Below are 16,494 nucleotides of genomic sequence, written 5' to 3'. Positions count from 1 at the left end.
CTCCTGCCGTTCCACACCCGTATCTTAGTTAATCTTCAGAACACAAATTAAGATATTTTAGTTGAAATCCGATGGCTCAGTGAGGCCTCCATAGGGAGCAATGACATTTCCTCGCTCAAGATCCATTAATGTACTAAAAACATTTAAATCAGTTCATGTGAGTACAGTGGTTCAATATTAATATTATAAAGCGACAAAAATATTTTTGGAGTGCCAAAAACTATTTATGTAGTGATGGCTGATTTCAAAACACTGCTTCAGGAAGCATTGGATCATAAATGAATCAGTGTATCGAATCATGATTCAGATCGCATGTCAAACTGCTAATGCCTGAAATCACATGACTTTGGCGCTCTGAACAGCAAATTTGACACACTGATTCATTATGCTCCGAAGCTTCCTGAAGCAGTGTTTTGAAATCGGCCATCACTAAATAAGTCGTTATTTTGTTTTTTTGGCGCTCAAAAAAATATTCTTGTCACTTTATAATATTAATATTGAACCACTGTACTCACATGAACTGACTTAAATATGTTTTTAGTACCTTTATGGATCTTGAGAGAGGAAATGTCATTGCTCCCTATGCAGGCCTCACGGAGCCATCGGATCTCAACTAAAATATCTTAATATGTGTTCTGAAGATTAACAAAGGTCTTACGGGTGTGGAACGGCATGAGGGTGAGTAATAAATGACAGATTTTACATTTTTGGGTGAACTAACCCTTTAAGTTTGAAAAACTTGAATGCAAAAGTGTGACCAGTCCAAAACTGATTGTGTGTTGTATAAAAGAATTTAAAGGGTTAGTTCAATTCAGAATTAAAATTTCCTGATAATTTACTCACCCCCATGTTGTCTTTCTTTCTTCTGTCGAAAAGAAATTAAGGTCCTTGAGGAGAACATTCCAGGATTTTTCTCCATATAGTGGACTTCACTGGGGTTCAACAGGTTGAAGGTCCAAATGTCAGTTTCAGTGCAGCTTCAAAGAGCTCTACATGATCCCAGACAAGGAATAAGAGTCTTGTTTAGCTAAACGATCGGTTATTTTCTAAAAAAATAAGATAATAAATTCTATACTTTTTAACCACAAATGCTCATCTTGCACTGCACCACTTATTATGTAATCACGTTAGAAAGGTCACGCGTGACATAGGAGACAGTATTGAGGAAGTGTCTACAAAGCGAACGGGCAAAGACTAAGTAAAACAGCCTTTACAAAAAAGGCAAAACAACAATGCCGGATAATTTGAAGAGTTTTTCGCCCTACAGCAGTACTTCAGCCTGCGTCACGCATGACCTTTCCAATGTGATTATGTACTGTGGTTAAAAAGTACTTAAATTTTTTTTTTTTTTTTTTTTTTTTTTTTTAGAAAATGGCCGATCGTTTCGCTAGATAAGACCCTTATTTCTTGTCTGGGATCATGTAGAGCTCTTTGAAGCTGCACTGAAACTGACATTTGGACCTTCAACCCACTGGTAGCCACTGAAGTCCACTATATGGAGAAAAATCCTAGAATGCTTTCCTCAAAAATCTTAATTTCTTTTCAACTGAAGAAAGATCTTGGATGACATGAACATCTTGGATGACATGAGGGTGAGTAAATTATCAGGAAATTTTAATTCTGAAGTGAACTAATCCTTTAACTCAGAAAAGGATTTGGAAGAGTATGAGGGTGAGTAATAGATTATTAGGTAAATTTTTTCTTTAAAGCGCTAAATACAAGCACAGGTTTATTTAACGCAAACCGGATTCAATTATGCTGTTCTAAGAGGAGGTGGTGCAAGAAGTCCCAGTCATAAGGCCACTCTATTCTGAAAAACTGAAGTGTTAAAGGTCAAGTCATGGCCACAGAAAGTGCTGGATATTTATTGTTTTATATGGACTGCGTGAGCTGCAATTCCAGGATGCAATCATTCTGCTTGAGAACATGCATAAATAACCACACCCTCATTTAAGGGAGGAATGTGGACACAGACATACCAAAACCATTGAGATATTCACGGTTTTAACTTCTGCAGTTAAGGATAACAACATCAGATGAATGAAATATGAAAAGAATGAAAAAAAATGAAGACTTGGCCTTGAAAACAAAGTGACCTCACTGGTCTAACACATCACGAATAACAGTGTCCTACAACATACAGTAAACAAGACGTTTAACACAAAGTTCTGTGCTTACTGACCAAACAACCACAAAAACATACATACAGTGTGGTCAGAAAATCTTAAACAACACTGAAAATCTAGGTTTGTTTGTTTTTTAATATTATTTAAAGCAGAAAATATACAGAAAATTATGAAATATAAAGATTTTTAAGTATTTAAATATATAAAATGAAGATATATTCAGTTTGATATATACTTATATAAACACACACACACACACACACATACATATATACATTATATATATATATATATATATATATATATATATATATATATATATATATATATATATATATATATATATATATATATATATATATATATATATATATATATATATATATATATATATATACATTATATATATATATATATATATATATATATATATAAAAATGTGAGGAGATTTCTCGTCGAAGTAAAAAGCTGAGTAATATTGCCATGGCAGAGTGTGAGGATGAAATTAGGATATAATATGCCATGGCTACATTAACATTACTCCTCCACTGTCGATTTGGTTTTTATAGACATAAAACCATTTAATTCAGCTGGATAACGGTCGCCGCCGATCCTTATACACAGAGTACACGCATTCAAGAGCGATTTCAATACCCCGCATTCTGAAAGCCGCTCCCTGATGCATGCATACATCTCCCAATATGAAAGCTATCTTAGGCTGGGCTGTGTAGTTGTAACCATCTCTCAGCTCTGTATCATGCTTAAAGAAAAATGTGGTCTCTATTTGCACTTTAAAAATTGTGAGAGGACTTTGATTGCACTTATTGTTTGCATTTAAGACAGAAAACTTTATGGTAACACTTTAAAATAAGGTTTCATTAGTTAACTACTTTAGTTATAAACTAAGAAAGAAGAATACTTCTACAGCATTTATTAATCTTAATGTTAATTTCAACATTATTAAAATCAAGAGATGTATTTGTTAACTTTGAACTAACATGAACTAACAATGAATGACTTTTTATTAAACAACAATAATAAAGTGTAGCAAATGTATTGCCCATTGTTAGTTCATGTTAGTTAACAGAGTGCCCCAGGGATGACGCATTTTTGTAGGCAAAACACAGAAGAGAGTTAACATTTTAGGACTTCCGGTTCCAACGCCGTAAAGTCTATGGGTTTTTTGAATGGGTTTTTGCTAAATCGCCTGAAATAAGGTCTGTGGTTAACAAAGCCTCTAAATACTTTCACGTTTTGATCTATGACATAAAACACACCAGTTATAACCCACTTGTGATTTTTTTTTAAACTTTTACTGTGTCTTAAAATCGGCGGTTGCTAACAAATTGCTAAAAGGGACTACTTCCTTTGGGGGGGACTTTAGACTTCATCATTAAAAACGGGACATTTGGACAGCATTTCTGGATAAGTATTCATACACAGCGCAGATCATAATCAGCGAGCATGTAAATAGAGTTGTTTTCTAAATAAAGTTTGAGGACGCTTGGTGGTGACGACGTTGATCCGTGACCATGGCGTCCGTTTATAGCCTACTGTTAGCCTTTTATATCTGACGACTTTATTTAGGCTTCAAAATCTATAAATGTTGTGTTCACAAGATTATCTTGATAGACAAAACGTGCAAGTGTCAAAACCCTTTGTTAAACACAGAGCTTATTTTCTGCGATTTTCCAAAAGTCTATGGGAAAAATGCATAGGCTTTCAACCCAGGGAACCTGTGCGCCGCTAACTTCCGGGTTGGCCTTCAAAAACACGTCATCCCTGGGGCACTTTATACATTAATGTTAACAAATTAACTTTAAAAAAAAGTGTTACAATTTTTTTATTCTATATTTTTATTTCTATGATCAATTTGTAGAAATGAGTTCAGTTAGAAGGTCAAAGGATGTAGAAGCTCATAAATCATGTACAGTAAGGTCTGAAGAGACTGAAATCATACAGGAGAGAAGTCAGTCAGTTGAATTTGTGGCAAAACCTTTTACAGTGCTTCAGTAACGTTGTATTTTACTGCATATGATAATTCATACTCCGAAAGTAGAACTGAAATGACATTCATAGATGATTAGTTAAAACATTTCAAATATAACTGCAGACTATTTTTAGTCATGTATTTCGTCATTGAGGATTTCTTAAAAATACTGTGTAAAAATCTCGTCTTGTCTCGTTCTTGTGAAATCAAACTCGTGTCTCGTCTCATCACACACCTAATACATACATATATGCATATATACACACACACACATATACATATATACACACACACACATATATATATATACACACACACACACATATATATTATATATATTATATATATATATATATATATATATATATATATATATATATATATATATATATATATATATATATACAGGGAGTGCAGAATTATTAGGCAAGTTGATTTTCTGATCATATTTTTTTTCCAAGCACATTTTACCAATTCCAATCCACATCAATCTTAATAACTACTATTAATATTGTTTTTAATCATTTATTTTTATAGGCCTTATAGACAGACAGCTTGAGAGTGACTCCTGAAGGACCAGCACCACATCCTCTTGTACCACTGTTTGAAGAATTTATCTTCCAGAATCTGGCAGTAAGGTGTGGGAGTTCACTTTTAGTCCATCTCTTATCCTGAAATGTCCATCTTGCAGAGATGGACTAAATGATCTACCAAAACTTACTGCCACATTCTGGAAGATAAATTCTTCAAACAGTGGTACAAGAGGATGTGGTGCTGGTCCTTCAGGAGTCACTCTCAAGCTGTCTGTCTATAAGGCCTATAAAAACCCAGTCTTCATGTACTTTATAACACTTCAGCTTGTGATTCTTATTAAGAGCGGGTCATTTTTTAGGATTCTTCACCTAACCTAAGTCTCTGAGATCCTGACACCTCACACTTCTGAAGACTCCAGGTAGGTTTCAGTACTGGGAAATGGTGGCGCTGGAGACTAAAGGGTTCCTGATGGTTTCACACTTAATTCTTCACCTTAATTCTTAATTATTTTGCAGTTAACGTGTCTTTTCTTCTCCAGCTGTTTTTGTATGACCCAGCTGACCCAATGAGCATTTCACTGTCCAATGGTCATGCTTTAACTTTGCAATTTCTAGTATTACATTAGTATTGTGTCCTTCTCATGAGTATTTAATAATTTTTGACTTTTCAGTCTGAGTTAAATCTTTTTTGGCTCATTTTATCTGTAAAAGAAAACCTGCCTAATAATTCTGCACACCTGAATATAGGGCATTCTTCATTTCCAGCCTTCATGAACAATTATATATCACTTATAAATGATTAAAAACAATATTAATAGTAGTTATTAAGATTGATGTGGATTGGAATTGGTAAAATGTGCTTGGAAAAAAAATATGATCAGAAAATCAACTTGCCTAATAATTCTGCACTCCCTGTATATATATATATATATATATAAAAATAATGTGCTTCCTATATGCTGATGTCATTAAAGCAAAAGAGATACACACCAAAGACATTCTCAAATTTTCACTCAAATTGCAATGCTGATAATATAATGAAATAATAAATAAATAAATAAATAAATAATAGATGCATTTTCCCAAGTGCTCTCAGACTTCTTGACCCCACTGTGTTTTAAAAACAACAAGGCTGGTAACATTTGGCAACCACACGATCTTGCACAACGCTCGTTGGTGCTTTTGTACATTTCTCCCATTGAGCCAACCGAGAGGACAAAGAGAGGAAAGCTTTGACAGTTTGGAGACTGAGATATGAGCGTGATGGGGATCGCAGCATGGCAAACATCAACAATAACATTCAAATTCACATAAACACAACAATGCAACCCACAAAGCGCACCTACAATCTGACCTGTGGGAATCGCATGCAACTCTACTGGAGAAATCTCCTCCCAGATGTACGTCAGTTCGGCCACAAAGGCTTTCTTTCTCAAACCGACATGATCTGCTGCAGGCGTTTCCATACTAGCAGCTCTTCGGCGTACATCACTGCTATGGCGGGAAGTGAGAGCTACCTAAATGTCCCTTGAGTACTTTATAAGTTTCAGGGTTTTATGACCTCACTCCGGCCTCTGATAAGAGTCCTGCACACCGCTGACCCGGCTTTCCCTGCCAATCGGCCTGACACATTACAGGAAGGCCATATTGTTCTACACAAGCTGCTTCCCCCTTTCATGATGGTGCGAGAAAGATCGGGGAGAGGGGCGGCAGTCCTCTGTGAGAGAATGAGAGCGAAGCTATCACGGTGAGAAAGTAAGGGTGAAAATGAAACATAAATATCAGTCAACTGCAAAGACACAATGGGTCATTTGTCATTCATATGGCAGGGGCAGGATTTTGGGAACCTTCACTGGTTGTGGCGACATCATAAAAGTGAGTGGGAAATGCTGACTTGCACTTCCACATAATTCAGAACTGATTATTGGAAGTTGCGTCCAAGAGTCTTCTTCTTGGGAAAAGTCAAGGTAGACAAAATTCTTAAGGGTGTGTTCATCCTTTCACTGATGTAAGAAAAGGGATTCAAGCATTTGTGGAGGTACCAATGAAAAGAACAAGCATTAAACTTCCTCCAATTCATTCACTTTAACATTCAGATTTGATGGGGCAATTTCCTAAAATTAAGTTCTTAAACAATCAGTTTCAAGTAGTCATGTGTTTCTCAGCAACAGTAACAACGGTAGTGTGTTTAAGGAAAGCTTAAAGGTGACCTTTTATGACCCTTTTTATGCAATATACAGGTGCATCTCAATAAATTAGAATATCACAAAATAGTTATGTTTTGTGATATTCTATATACAAAGCTTATTCATGGAAAGTTGAGTGGAAGGAAAAAGTGAGGTAGGAAAAGGTGTACAAGTGAAAGGAATGACCGCAGGCTTGAGAAGATTGTCAGGCGAAGCTGATTTAAGAACTTTAGGAGAGTCTGGAGGAAGAGTGGAGAGGGACAGAAACCATGTGGCTTGTAGTCCAGTGTGAAGTTTCCACAGTCAGTGATGATTTGGGCTGCCATGTCATCTGCTGGTGTTGGTCCACTGTGTTTTTTGAAGTCCACAGTCAACGCAGCCATCTACCAGGAAATTTTAGAGTACTTCATGCTTCCTTCTGCTGACAAGCACTATGGAGATACTGATTTCATTTTCCAGCTGGATTTGGCACCTGCCCACACTGCCAAAGGTACCAAAAGCTGGTTCAATGACCATGGTGTTACTGTGCTTGATTGGCCAGCAAACTCTCCTGACCTGAACCCTATAGAGAATCTGTGGGATGTTGTCAAGAGGAAGATGAGAGACACCAGACCCAACAATGCAGATGAGCTGAAGGCCGCTATCAAAGCAACCTGTGCTTCCATTACACCTGAGCAGTGCCACAGGCTGATCAACTCCATGCCACGCCGCATTGATGCAGTAATTCATGCAAAAGGAGGCCCAACCAAGTATTGAGTGCATAGAAATGAACATACTTTTCAGAAGCCTGACATTTCTGTTTAAAATATCCCTTTTTTATTGATCTTATGAAGTATTCTAATTTATTGAGATAGTGAATTGGTGGGTTTTTGTTAAATGTGAGCCAAAATCATCACAATTAAAAGAACCAAGGACTTTAAGTACTTCAGTCTGTGTGCATTGAATTTATTAAATTCCACAAGTTCCACAATTTGAGTTGAATTACTGAAATAAATTAACTTTTCCATGACATTCTAATTTGTTGAGATGCAAATGTAAGTCTCTGGTGTCCCCAGAATGTGTCTGTGAAGTTTCAGCTCAAAATACCCCATGGATTTTTATTATAACATGTTTTAACGGCCTATTTTTGGGTGGGAGAAAAAAATGCACCGATTTGGTGTGTGTACCTTTTCCGGGAATACAGTAAGAAACAATGGTAACTTTAGCCACATTTAACAAGTACATTAACAACGTGCTAACGAAACACATTCAGAAAGACAATTTGCAAACATTTCAAAATATATATGCAATTGGACCATGAACAATTGGTATCGCTCCATCTTTGAGAATCAACTTCTGTGCAAATTATAGGGGCTTTTGCACTGAATAGTTCTAGGACCTAGCCACTAGGATAGTTCCCTGAGAATTAATTTCTCCCCTAGGCCATGTTCCTGGTTGCATTCGCAACGGAAGTAGGAACTCTGAATCGGCAGACAGTGGCATCTTTAAGCGCGGCATTTACAAATGCTAAAAACCGGTGGATGGAAGACTCCGTGATCGGGAGCTGTTTGTTGTGTCTCGTGGGTTTCGTGTGTGGGTTTACAAATATAAGAATCTGTTTAAAATCTGCGGATCCTACATCCTGACCATTTGGCAGGACAAGCTCAAGATACAGCAGTGACTTTCTCTATGATAATGTAAAGGTATGGGCGATACTGTCAGACTGATTGGATTAGCACCTACGCATTTGAATGACACATTTATGAATGAAATGTAGGGAATGGGCTGATTCCTGTATTGCATTTGCATGCTTTGTTTAGATTGTCCACACCTCTACTCTATGTATCCCTCCCCCTTGAATGTATATGAACTACCATGTCACTGCCTTAGTAAGATTTTGGATGACCACAGCGACACACAGCGTGTTTCTCAATAAAGAGTAACTTCTGCTTCAAGAGATCCCAAAGTCTCCTGGTCTATGCTTCTGAAATTTCCAACATGTGATAACAGAGATGGAAGGTAAATGCATAATTTATGCGGCTGAAAGAGCAAAAAGTAGGGCTAAGAGATGAAATCTCCAATGATAACTTCTGGTAGTACATATCATCGAGGTGAGGAAAAGAACACAACCCTGCAGACAGCAGGTAAAGGCCATTATCACTGTTTTCCATATTCGTGAATTTTGTTTACATAGCTTTTTAAAAATGCCGGGTGCCAGTGTTCAGCATACACTTACGTCACTGATAGTTCCTATAGTTCTGGTAGTTCTGAGCTAATTTAGTTCCTCCAGAAGGAGTTCCTAGAACTAAAATCATTCCTAGTTCCTGTGGCGCGAACACGCCAAAATCCAGGTGCTTCAGCCAATAGTTCTAGGAACTATGAAAAGGATCTTCCGGTGCAAAAGCCCCTTATGTGTTTTACTGACCCTCGTGTGCAAAGCAGTCTGGTGTAAAATGACACTTACTGGTATATGAGTTAATCTGGACACATTCTCTTCATAAATAAAATTACACCACTGAAAACAGAAAAAGTCAGATTTTCATGATATGTCCCCTTTAATGGAATGGTTCACCCACACATGCAAATGATGTTATTTACTGAGAGTATGATTTGTTGTGAGATTTGTTGAATAAACATTAATTTCTTTAAAAAAAAAAAAAAAATCTTATGACTTTAAAAAAACTTGGAATATAATGCATATAATGCATTAACTTTTATAGTGCTTTTATGCTATTTTTTGGTCCTTTTTGAAGCTTAATACCATGTGATCACTGTGTTATTTTATTGCATGGACATGCATGGATTTTTTTTTTTTTTTTTAAAGAAAGAAAGTATTTGAAACAACATGAGGGTGAGTAAATGACAGAATTTCTTCGTGAACTATCCCTTTAAAAAATACGTTGATTGGCTTTGGCTAACACAGCAATGTGGGAATGTGTATGAAAATGTTTTGAAATTACCTGCAGGAAGAGAAAACTGGCATCTAAGGAGCAGGCGAATAACAGGAACTACTAAATATACAAGCATTCAGTGTCCAAAGCAACGTCTAAATATAGACCAGCATAAGCAATGAAGCCCTGAGACTTCCTGTGTGTTGTGAGCCATTTAATTAAGAGTGACAGAAAACATTAGTTGTGTTTTTCTGCATGAACAATTTCTATTTGACATCACTACACAACTCAAACCAAAGAACGCACATTTGTACACCACACATCATGAGAACACGCACACTGACATCTGTTTGGGTCATTTAGCTTGAAATAGCTGACAGTGGCTAATCTTTCCTGCGACTTAGATGGACGTACATGCAATGATTGCAGGATGTGGAGAAGATTCCATTTGTCTCTAATCTAAAACGGTCTCTAACAGGACCATTTTCTGTAACGAGGCAATGTTTACACACACAAAAGATGCTGACAGAGGTCAATTGGGACTTTTAAATCACAAACAGCCTAAAACTCAAGATTAAACAAGAAGAATTCAGCGATTACTCTTTTTTTCTTTTTTTTTTCACGTTAGGGAAAGTCGTTGATCAGCAGGTGTCTGAGGGTTTAACAGATGTTTAGGTTAGTGTAAATGCATGGGTTGTTGATTTGTGGGGGATGGAGGACAAATTCTTTCACTACTGTTTTCTTATGGCTCTTTTGTCATGCAAAATCTAACGATGTGCAACATGCTGAGCTACAATATAAAACAAAACAATGACTATATAGATTAGCACATTTTTCTTCTATACACAGATACACAAACCTCAGATTAACAGAACTGGTGCTGAGGAAACTAGATAACCAAGTCATACATGACTTAACATCTGGTGCTCTTCAGTCACTTCTGACAGAAAAAAAAGTTATATTTTGATATTTAAAAAAAAAAGAAAAAAAAGTAAATTCATTAGAATGGTATGAAACTCTGACTTTTTGGCTACACAAACACAAAAAATTGCCTACATCACACATGTCCTTTCCAATGTGATTACGTAATGCGTGGCACATCGCAGAGCTAAAGCAAGATGAGCATGTGTGGTTAAAAAGCATATTTTTTGTTTTGCTAGATAAGACCCTTATTCCTCGTCTGGGATCATGTAGAGCTCTTTGAAGCTGCACTGAAACTGACATTTGGACCTTCAACCCGTTGAAGTCCACTACATGGAGAAAAATCCTGGAATGTTTTCCTCAAAAACCTTAATTTCTTTTCGACTGAAGAAAAAAAACATAAACATCTTGGGGGTGAGTAAATTATCAGGAAATTTTAATTCTGAAGTGAACTAATCCTTTAAGAGGCACAGAGGCGGCGTGTGATACTCACTGGCAAAATAAACCACTATTACGTTCATTAACATAATTGTGCTCAAAGCAGCAGCAGAAATGCTGAACAAGCTCCAGCGCTCATGTTGATCTGCACGAGCTTCCTTTGGGATTACAGATTACGTCCCGATGAAGTCAAGCCAGATACACGCCACATAATCACCGTCCTACTTAACCTGCGGAGCATATCGGCAGGAAGACATGGAGCGTGCAGGTCAGCACACACCTGACCTCGCTTCAGACACGATCCAGAGGGTGTGCGATTCTGTGTGTGTTAAAGGGAAACATCTGCAGACGGCACAAGGAGACCACTATTGTCTATGGAGAACAGTGCACTACAGTACATACATGGTCAGCGTGTCTTTTTACATACTTGTGTCCATGCCAGACTGTCAGGAATGTCACAATTCATAAATGTGAATACATGTACACACCCTACACTATAGTAACACATCGTCTGATCACCAAACATTCAGTGCACTAATCAAAAGCTGCAATCTACACCACAAAGAAGCTTAGATATACTATTTGTTGTTAGTTTTGCAACATGTTTTCAACTAGATGGATCACATGATACTTGTTCTAGAGAGAAAAAGCTTGACCCTCACCCTTCTCTTGAGACGGTCTCTCTCTTTCAGCGTGAGCGTGTCTGCTTTGGCGATCACAGGGACGATGTTGACTTTGCTGTGGATCGCCTTCATAAACTCCACATCTAGAGGCTTCAGGCTGGGAAAAATCAAGTACACAGAAGCAAAAAATCACATACAAATGTATGGGGTCAGTAAAAAAAAGTTTGTTTTTTTTTTAAGCAAGGATACTTTAAATTGATCAATATTTACATTTATAATGTTACAAAAGCTTTCTATTTCAAATAAATGCTGTTCTTTTGGACTTTCTATTCATTAAAAAATCTTTAAAAAAATAAAATCACGTTTTCCACAAACATGTGAAGTAGCACAACTGTTTTTAATAATTGATAATAATCAGAAAATGTTTCTTGAGCAGCAAATCAGCATCTTAGAATGATTTCTGAAGGATCATGTGACACTGAAGAGAGGAGTAATGATGCTGAAAATTCAGCTTTGATCACAGGAACATTTTAAAATATATTCAAATAATAAACAGTTGCTTTCTATTGTAATAATATTCCACAATATTGTTTTTTACTGTATTTTTGATCAGATAAATGCAGCCTTAAGTGACTTTTTTTCCAAACTTCTGAAAGGTAGTGTATAAATTTGGATTTTGCATGGATTTTCACCATAATAAGAATGGAAACAAAACATTGCATCAACCAAAATTCACCCTAAAATGATGTGATGGGCAGATGTTTGGCTGCAATATTTGTTGACAATTCAATAAACATTTATCTGGGACTGTTGAAGATTTTTGTTAGAAGCTGCTGAAAATTAGTTTTACGCTTAGTCATGTATGTAAATTATCAGCTGAGTTTTTTTTATGACAATTCACATCACCTTTGAACTTGAACGGAAAAGTTCTGATGTAAAATTCAGTTTGGATTTTTGTTGGTGACTCATGTTGCTTTGATGAATCACTCTTGGTGTAAACAGGCCTTTATTGAGGGCTAAAGCTAAGCCACTTTCTGCATGAATAAGATGTTTTATTGACTGATGATGAAAGGCAGAAGATGTGCAGGTGTTTTACCCGTGTCCAAACGGAGAGATGAAGTAAAAGCAGCAGTGTACTCTGTTGTCAACGATGTGTCTGCGGTTCAGTCCGCTCTCGTCGTGCAGGTATCGCTCAAACTGATTATCAATATACTGGATGATCGTCTTAAAGCTGTCAAAGAGAATAAAGCAGAGAATGAGCTGAAAGGAAATACTCAGATGTAAAAGCTTGTTATTGTATTAAACAAGAGCATTAAACAAACATCGGATATGGATCTCAGCAGAATAAAACCACAATCTAATCACGGGACATTTTAAAAATGGAGAAAAACCACTTAGTCGAGATAAAGCTTATCAAAATTCTCCACAACATCATGTTTACAGGTCCTTGTTCAGCAAAGACTCACTACATGCACCAGTGTTATTTTAGCATCACTGAGATCCTATTGTTTTTTTGGGTTTTTTTACATTTTATGCTTTCATTTTAAATTGAAATTACTAAATGCATCAACCAAATTCATTTTAAATTGAATTTGGTTGATGCATTTAGTAATTTTGCAATATGTTTTTGTCATTTCTATTAGTTTTTTAAAAGGTTAGTTCATCCAAAAATGAAAATTCTGTCATCACCCTCAAATCACCCTCATGTCATTCCAAAAACCTTTGTTCATCTTCAAAACACAAATGAAGATATTTCTACCACTTCAAAAAGTTCATAAAGAGATCATAAAACTAATCCATATGAATTAAGTGGTTTAGTACAAATTTTCTGATCGCTTTATGATGAACAGATTTAATTTAGGCTTATTCACATTATCGAACATAAACAGAAGCTCAACCGAACCTGCTTCACATGCGAGAACAAACCTCTTGCAGAAGCTCAAATATGTCGCATGACACGAGAATGAACCTCATTGGTTCTTGCAGAAGCTCAAACGTGATGCGTAACACGAGAATGAACCTCATTGGTTCTCATATGTCAAGTGAACATGCTTGAGCTTCTGTTTATCATAACTGATGTGTGAGTTGATAAATGTTTATATGTGAATAAAAGTCTAAATTAAATCCATGCAGCATAAAAAGCAATAGTGTCTCTTCAGAAAATTTGGAATAAACTGCTCAATTGATATGGCTTATTTTTATGATCGCTTTCTGAACTTTTTGAAGCATCAAAAAAGGGACAGAAATCTCTCATATTTCATCAAAAATATCTTCATTTGTTTTCTGAAGATGAACGAAAGTCTTATGGGTTTGGAACGACATGAGGGTGAGTAAATGATAACAGAATTTTCATTTTTGGGTGAACTAACCCTTTAAATAGGCCTATAACATTTTAATTCATTTTTATTTCAGTTTTAGTTGTATTTTTTTATCATATTAAGTTAAACTAAATAAAAATGAGAAATGCTGCCTTAGTAACCAGCTGCAACTACAGCGACATGGACACACAAATCGGATCTAAACAGTTGCGATACACAAGTGGACAGTCAATAATTTTAGATCAGATTCCAATCGGATACACAAATAATCGGATTTGGACTGACAGTAGTGTGAACGTAGCCTCAGTTCTCACCAGAAGCTTCCCTTTTGCTCTAAAGTCTCCAGACTTATCTAAACCTCACACACTAAGCCACTTCTGCTTCTCATGCAGATATGATCACTGCACTGCACGTTTCTAGATTTCAGCCTTATTGAGAGGCTGAAGGACATGATAATATAGGTAGGTAACGTGGATTGCATATTTTCATTAACGGCCTGTGAAGTCTGTGGGTGAGAGATGGGGAGGATATTGTTCTTTCAAACAGGACGTTCCCAGCATTCCTCAGCAAAGCTCAATGACCAATATACAAACACAAGGCAACAGCTGCCGATAAACCACAATCAAGTGCCATAAAGTAAATAGTCTGGTGCTCTGCAGATACACAGACACATAACACTGAGTATTAAGTTAATAATCAGTCCAGTCTTCCATTCAGGAGGTCATAGTTATATGCAAGGTCTAATTTTACGGTAGATATAACTGCAATAATAAACAGCTAGTTCACCTACCTAAGGGAAATTTTGATGCAAAACAGCAGTTTTTTAAGATGTATCAGTTAAATTAAAATAGTCAAACTTTTAAAAACACAAGACCCTTGAATCTGTGCTCAATTTTGCTGTTTTTGAAAGCGAGAACTAACACACCTTAGACAAACGCTCCTTGAAAAATCTAGATCAAAAATGCTGTTCTGCATTTCACATGTACAGTGGACTCCAAAAAAGCATTTGGACACTTAAAGGGGACATATAATGCCCCTTTTACAAGATGTAATATAAGTCTCTGGTGTCCCCACAATGTGTCTGTGAAGTTTCAGCTCAAAATACTAGGGATGTCCAGATCCGATCATGTGATCGGAAATCGGGCCCGATCACGTGGTTTCAGACTCGATCGGAATCGGACGTTACCTTCCGATCAGGACTCGGATATATATATATATATATATATATATATATATATATATATATATATATATATATATATATATATATATATATATATATATATATATATATATATATATATATTAGGGGTGCAACGGTTTTCGGTAAAAAAAAAATCGAACCGTACCGTATGGTTTGTTTAAAATAGCAACGTGGAAAACAGACAGAGTTTAAATAATGTAGCTACGTTTCATTCGATGGATGCTCAAAACGTTACAACAACGATAATCAGAAAGCGTGGACAAAACAGTCACTCTTTGTAAACTGTTGACTGCGAGTGCCGTCTGCTCTCATGTCCAGTCATTTACGCCGTCATCACCCGGGTGTTGATACAGGTGAGACCTGAACAGCACACGTTGCTGTCTGTGTTTAAACTAACTCATTTAAACCTTGCTGATTTAAACCTTCAAGAACAAGTCGCGAAAGAGAACTCGCACGCGCTGTGAGAAGATTTGTGTGCGCTCATCCGAAGCGCGCACACGCTTATTCCAGTCAGCGCGCAAATACTGAGTTCTCTTTCACGTCTTGCGCTTCAGCGGACAAATTCATACAAAAATTATTTAAAAATGCCCGTCCTAGCGAGTATCCTAGCAAACATAGTCGGTTATGTCTTAAGTGAACGTATATAAGTCGAGAAAGACAGCGCATGTGGAACAGTATATGTACTGGATTGTGCATGCCTTAAAAGGGAGAAAAACTTTTCCTGCTGCCTGTTTTTAATGTTAAATAAAACAACAAATAACAAAGAAATCACTTACTGCTCTTGACTGAATAGTTTTTGTAACTTCAATAATGATTAATCTTTATTTATTTTATACAGTAAAGATGCAGTGATATTTTATATTTGATTACTTTATCCATTTTCTGTACGTGAAAACGACTGTCAGATACCTGAAAAACCTGAAAAGCACTGTTCCTGGATCTGTTTTTTCGCTCTTCTTTATTCTTTATAGAAGTATCGGATCGGGACTCGGTATCGGTAGATACTCAAAATCAAATGACTCGGACTCGGACTCGAGGGCAAAAAAACGTGATCGGGACATCCCTACAAAACACCCCACAGATCATTTATTATAGCTTGTCAAATTGGCTCTATTTGGGTGTGAGCAAAAACACGCCGTTTTTGTGTGTGTCCCTTTAAATGCAAATGAGCTGCTGCTCCCGGCCCTCTGAAAGCGGAGCTTTCACAGCTCGTGCTTCGGTTGCTCAACAACAACAAAGCTGGAGAATCTCACGCAGCCAAAATGAGGATTGTCAGTAACGGTGT

General features: G+C 36.6%; 1 protein-coding gene across 2 annotated transcripts in view; it reads right to left on the bottom strand.

Moving 5' to 3' along the window:
• zgc:63587 (uncharacterized protein LOC393431 homolog) overlaps positions 1-16,494 on the bottom strand; it is a 47,998-nt gene that overhangs the window by 18,507 nt on the left and 12,997 nt on the right. For both annotated transcript variants that reach the window (XM_067394356.1, XM_067394357.1), the window contains exons 6-7: positions 12,784-12,918; positions 11,727-11,844 (exon numbers count right to left, since the gene is read on the bottom strand). In XM_067394356.1, the coding sequence (XP_067250457.1) occupies positions 11,727-11,844; positions 12,784-12,918 (253 nt within the window). The remainder of the gene's footprint in view (positions 1-11,726; positions 11,845-12,783; positions 12,919-16,494) is intronic.

This window comes from Chanodichthys erythropterus, chromosome 9 (assembly GCF_024489055.1).
Source record: "Chanodichthys erythropterus isolate Z2021 chromosome 9, ASM2448905v1, whole genome shotgun sequence".
Taxonomy (NCBI): domain Eukaryota; kingdom Metazoa; phylum Chordata; class Actinopteri; order Cypriniformes; family Xenocyprididae; genus Chanodichthys; species Chanodichthys erythropterus.
This window is presented reverse-complemented; position numbering and strand designations above follow the sequence as displayed.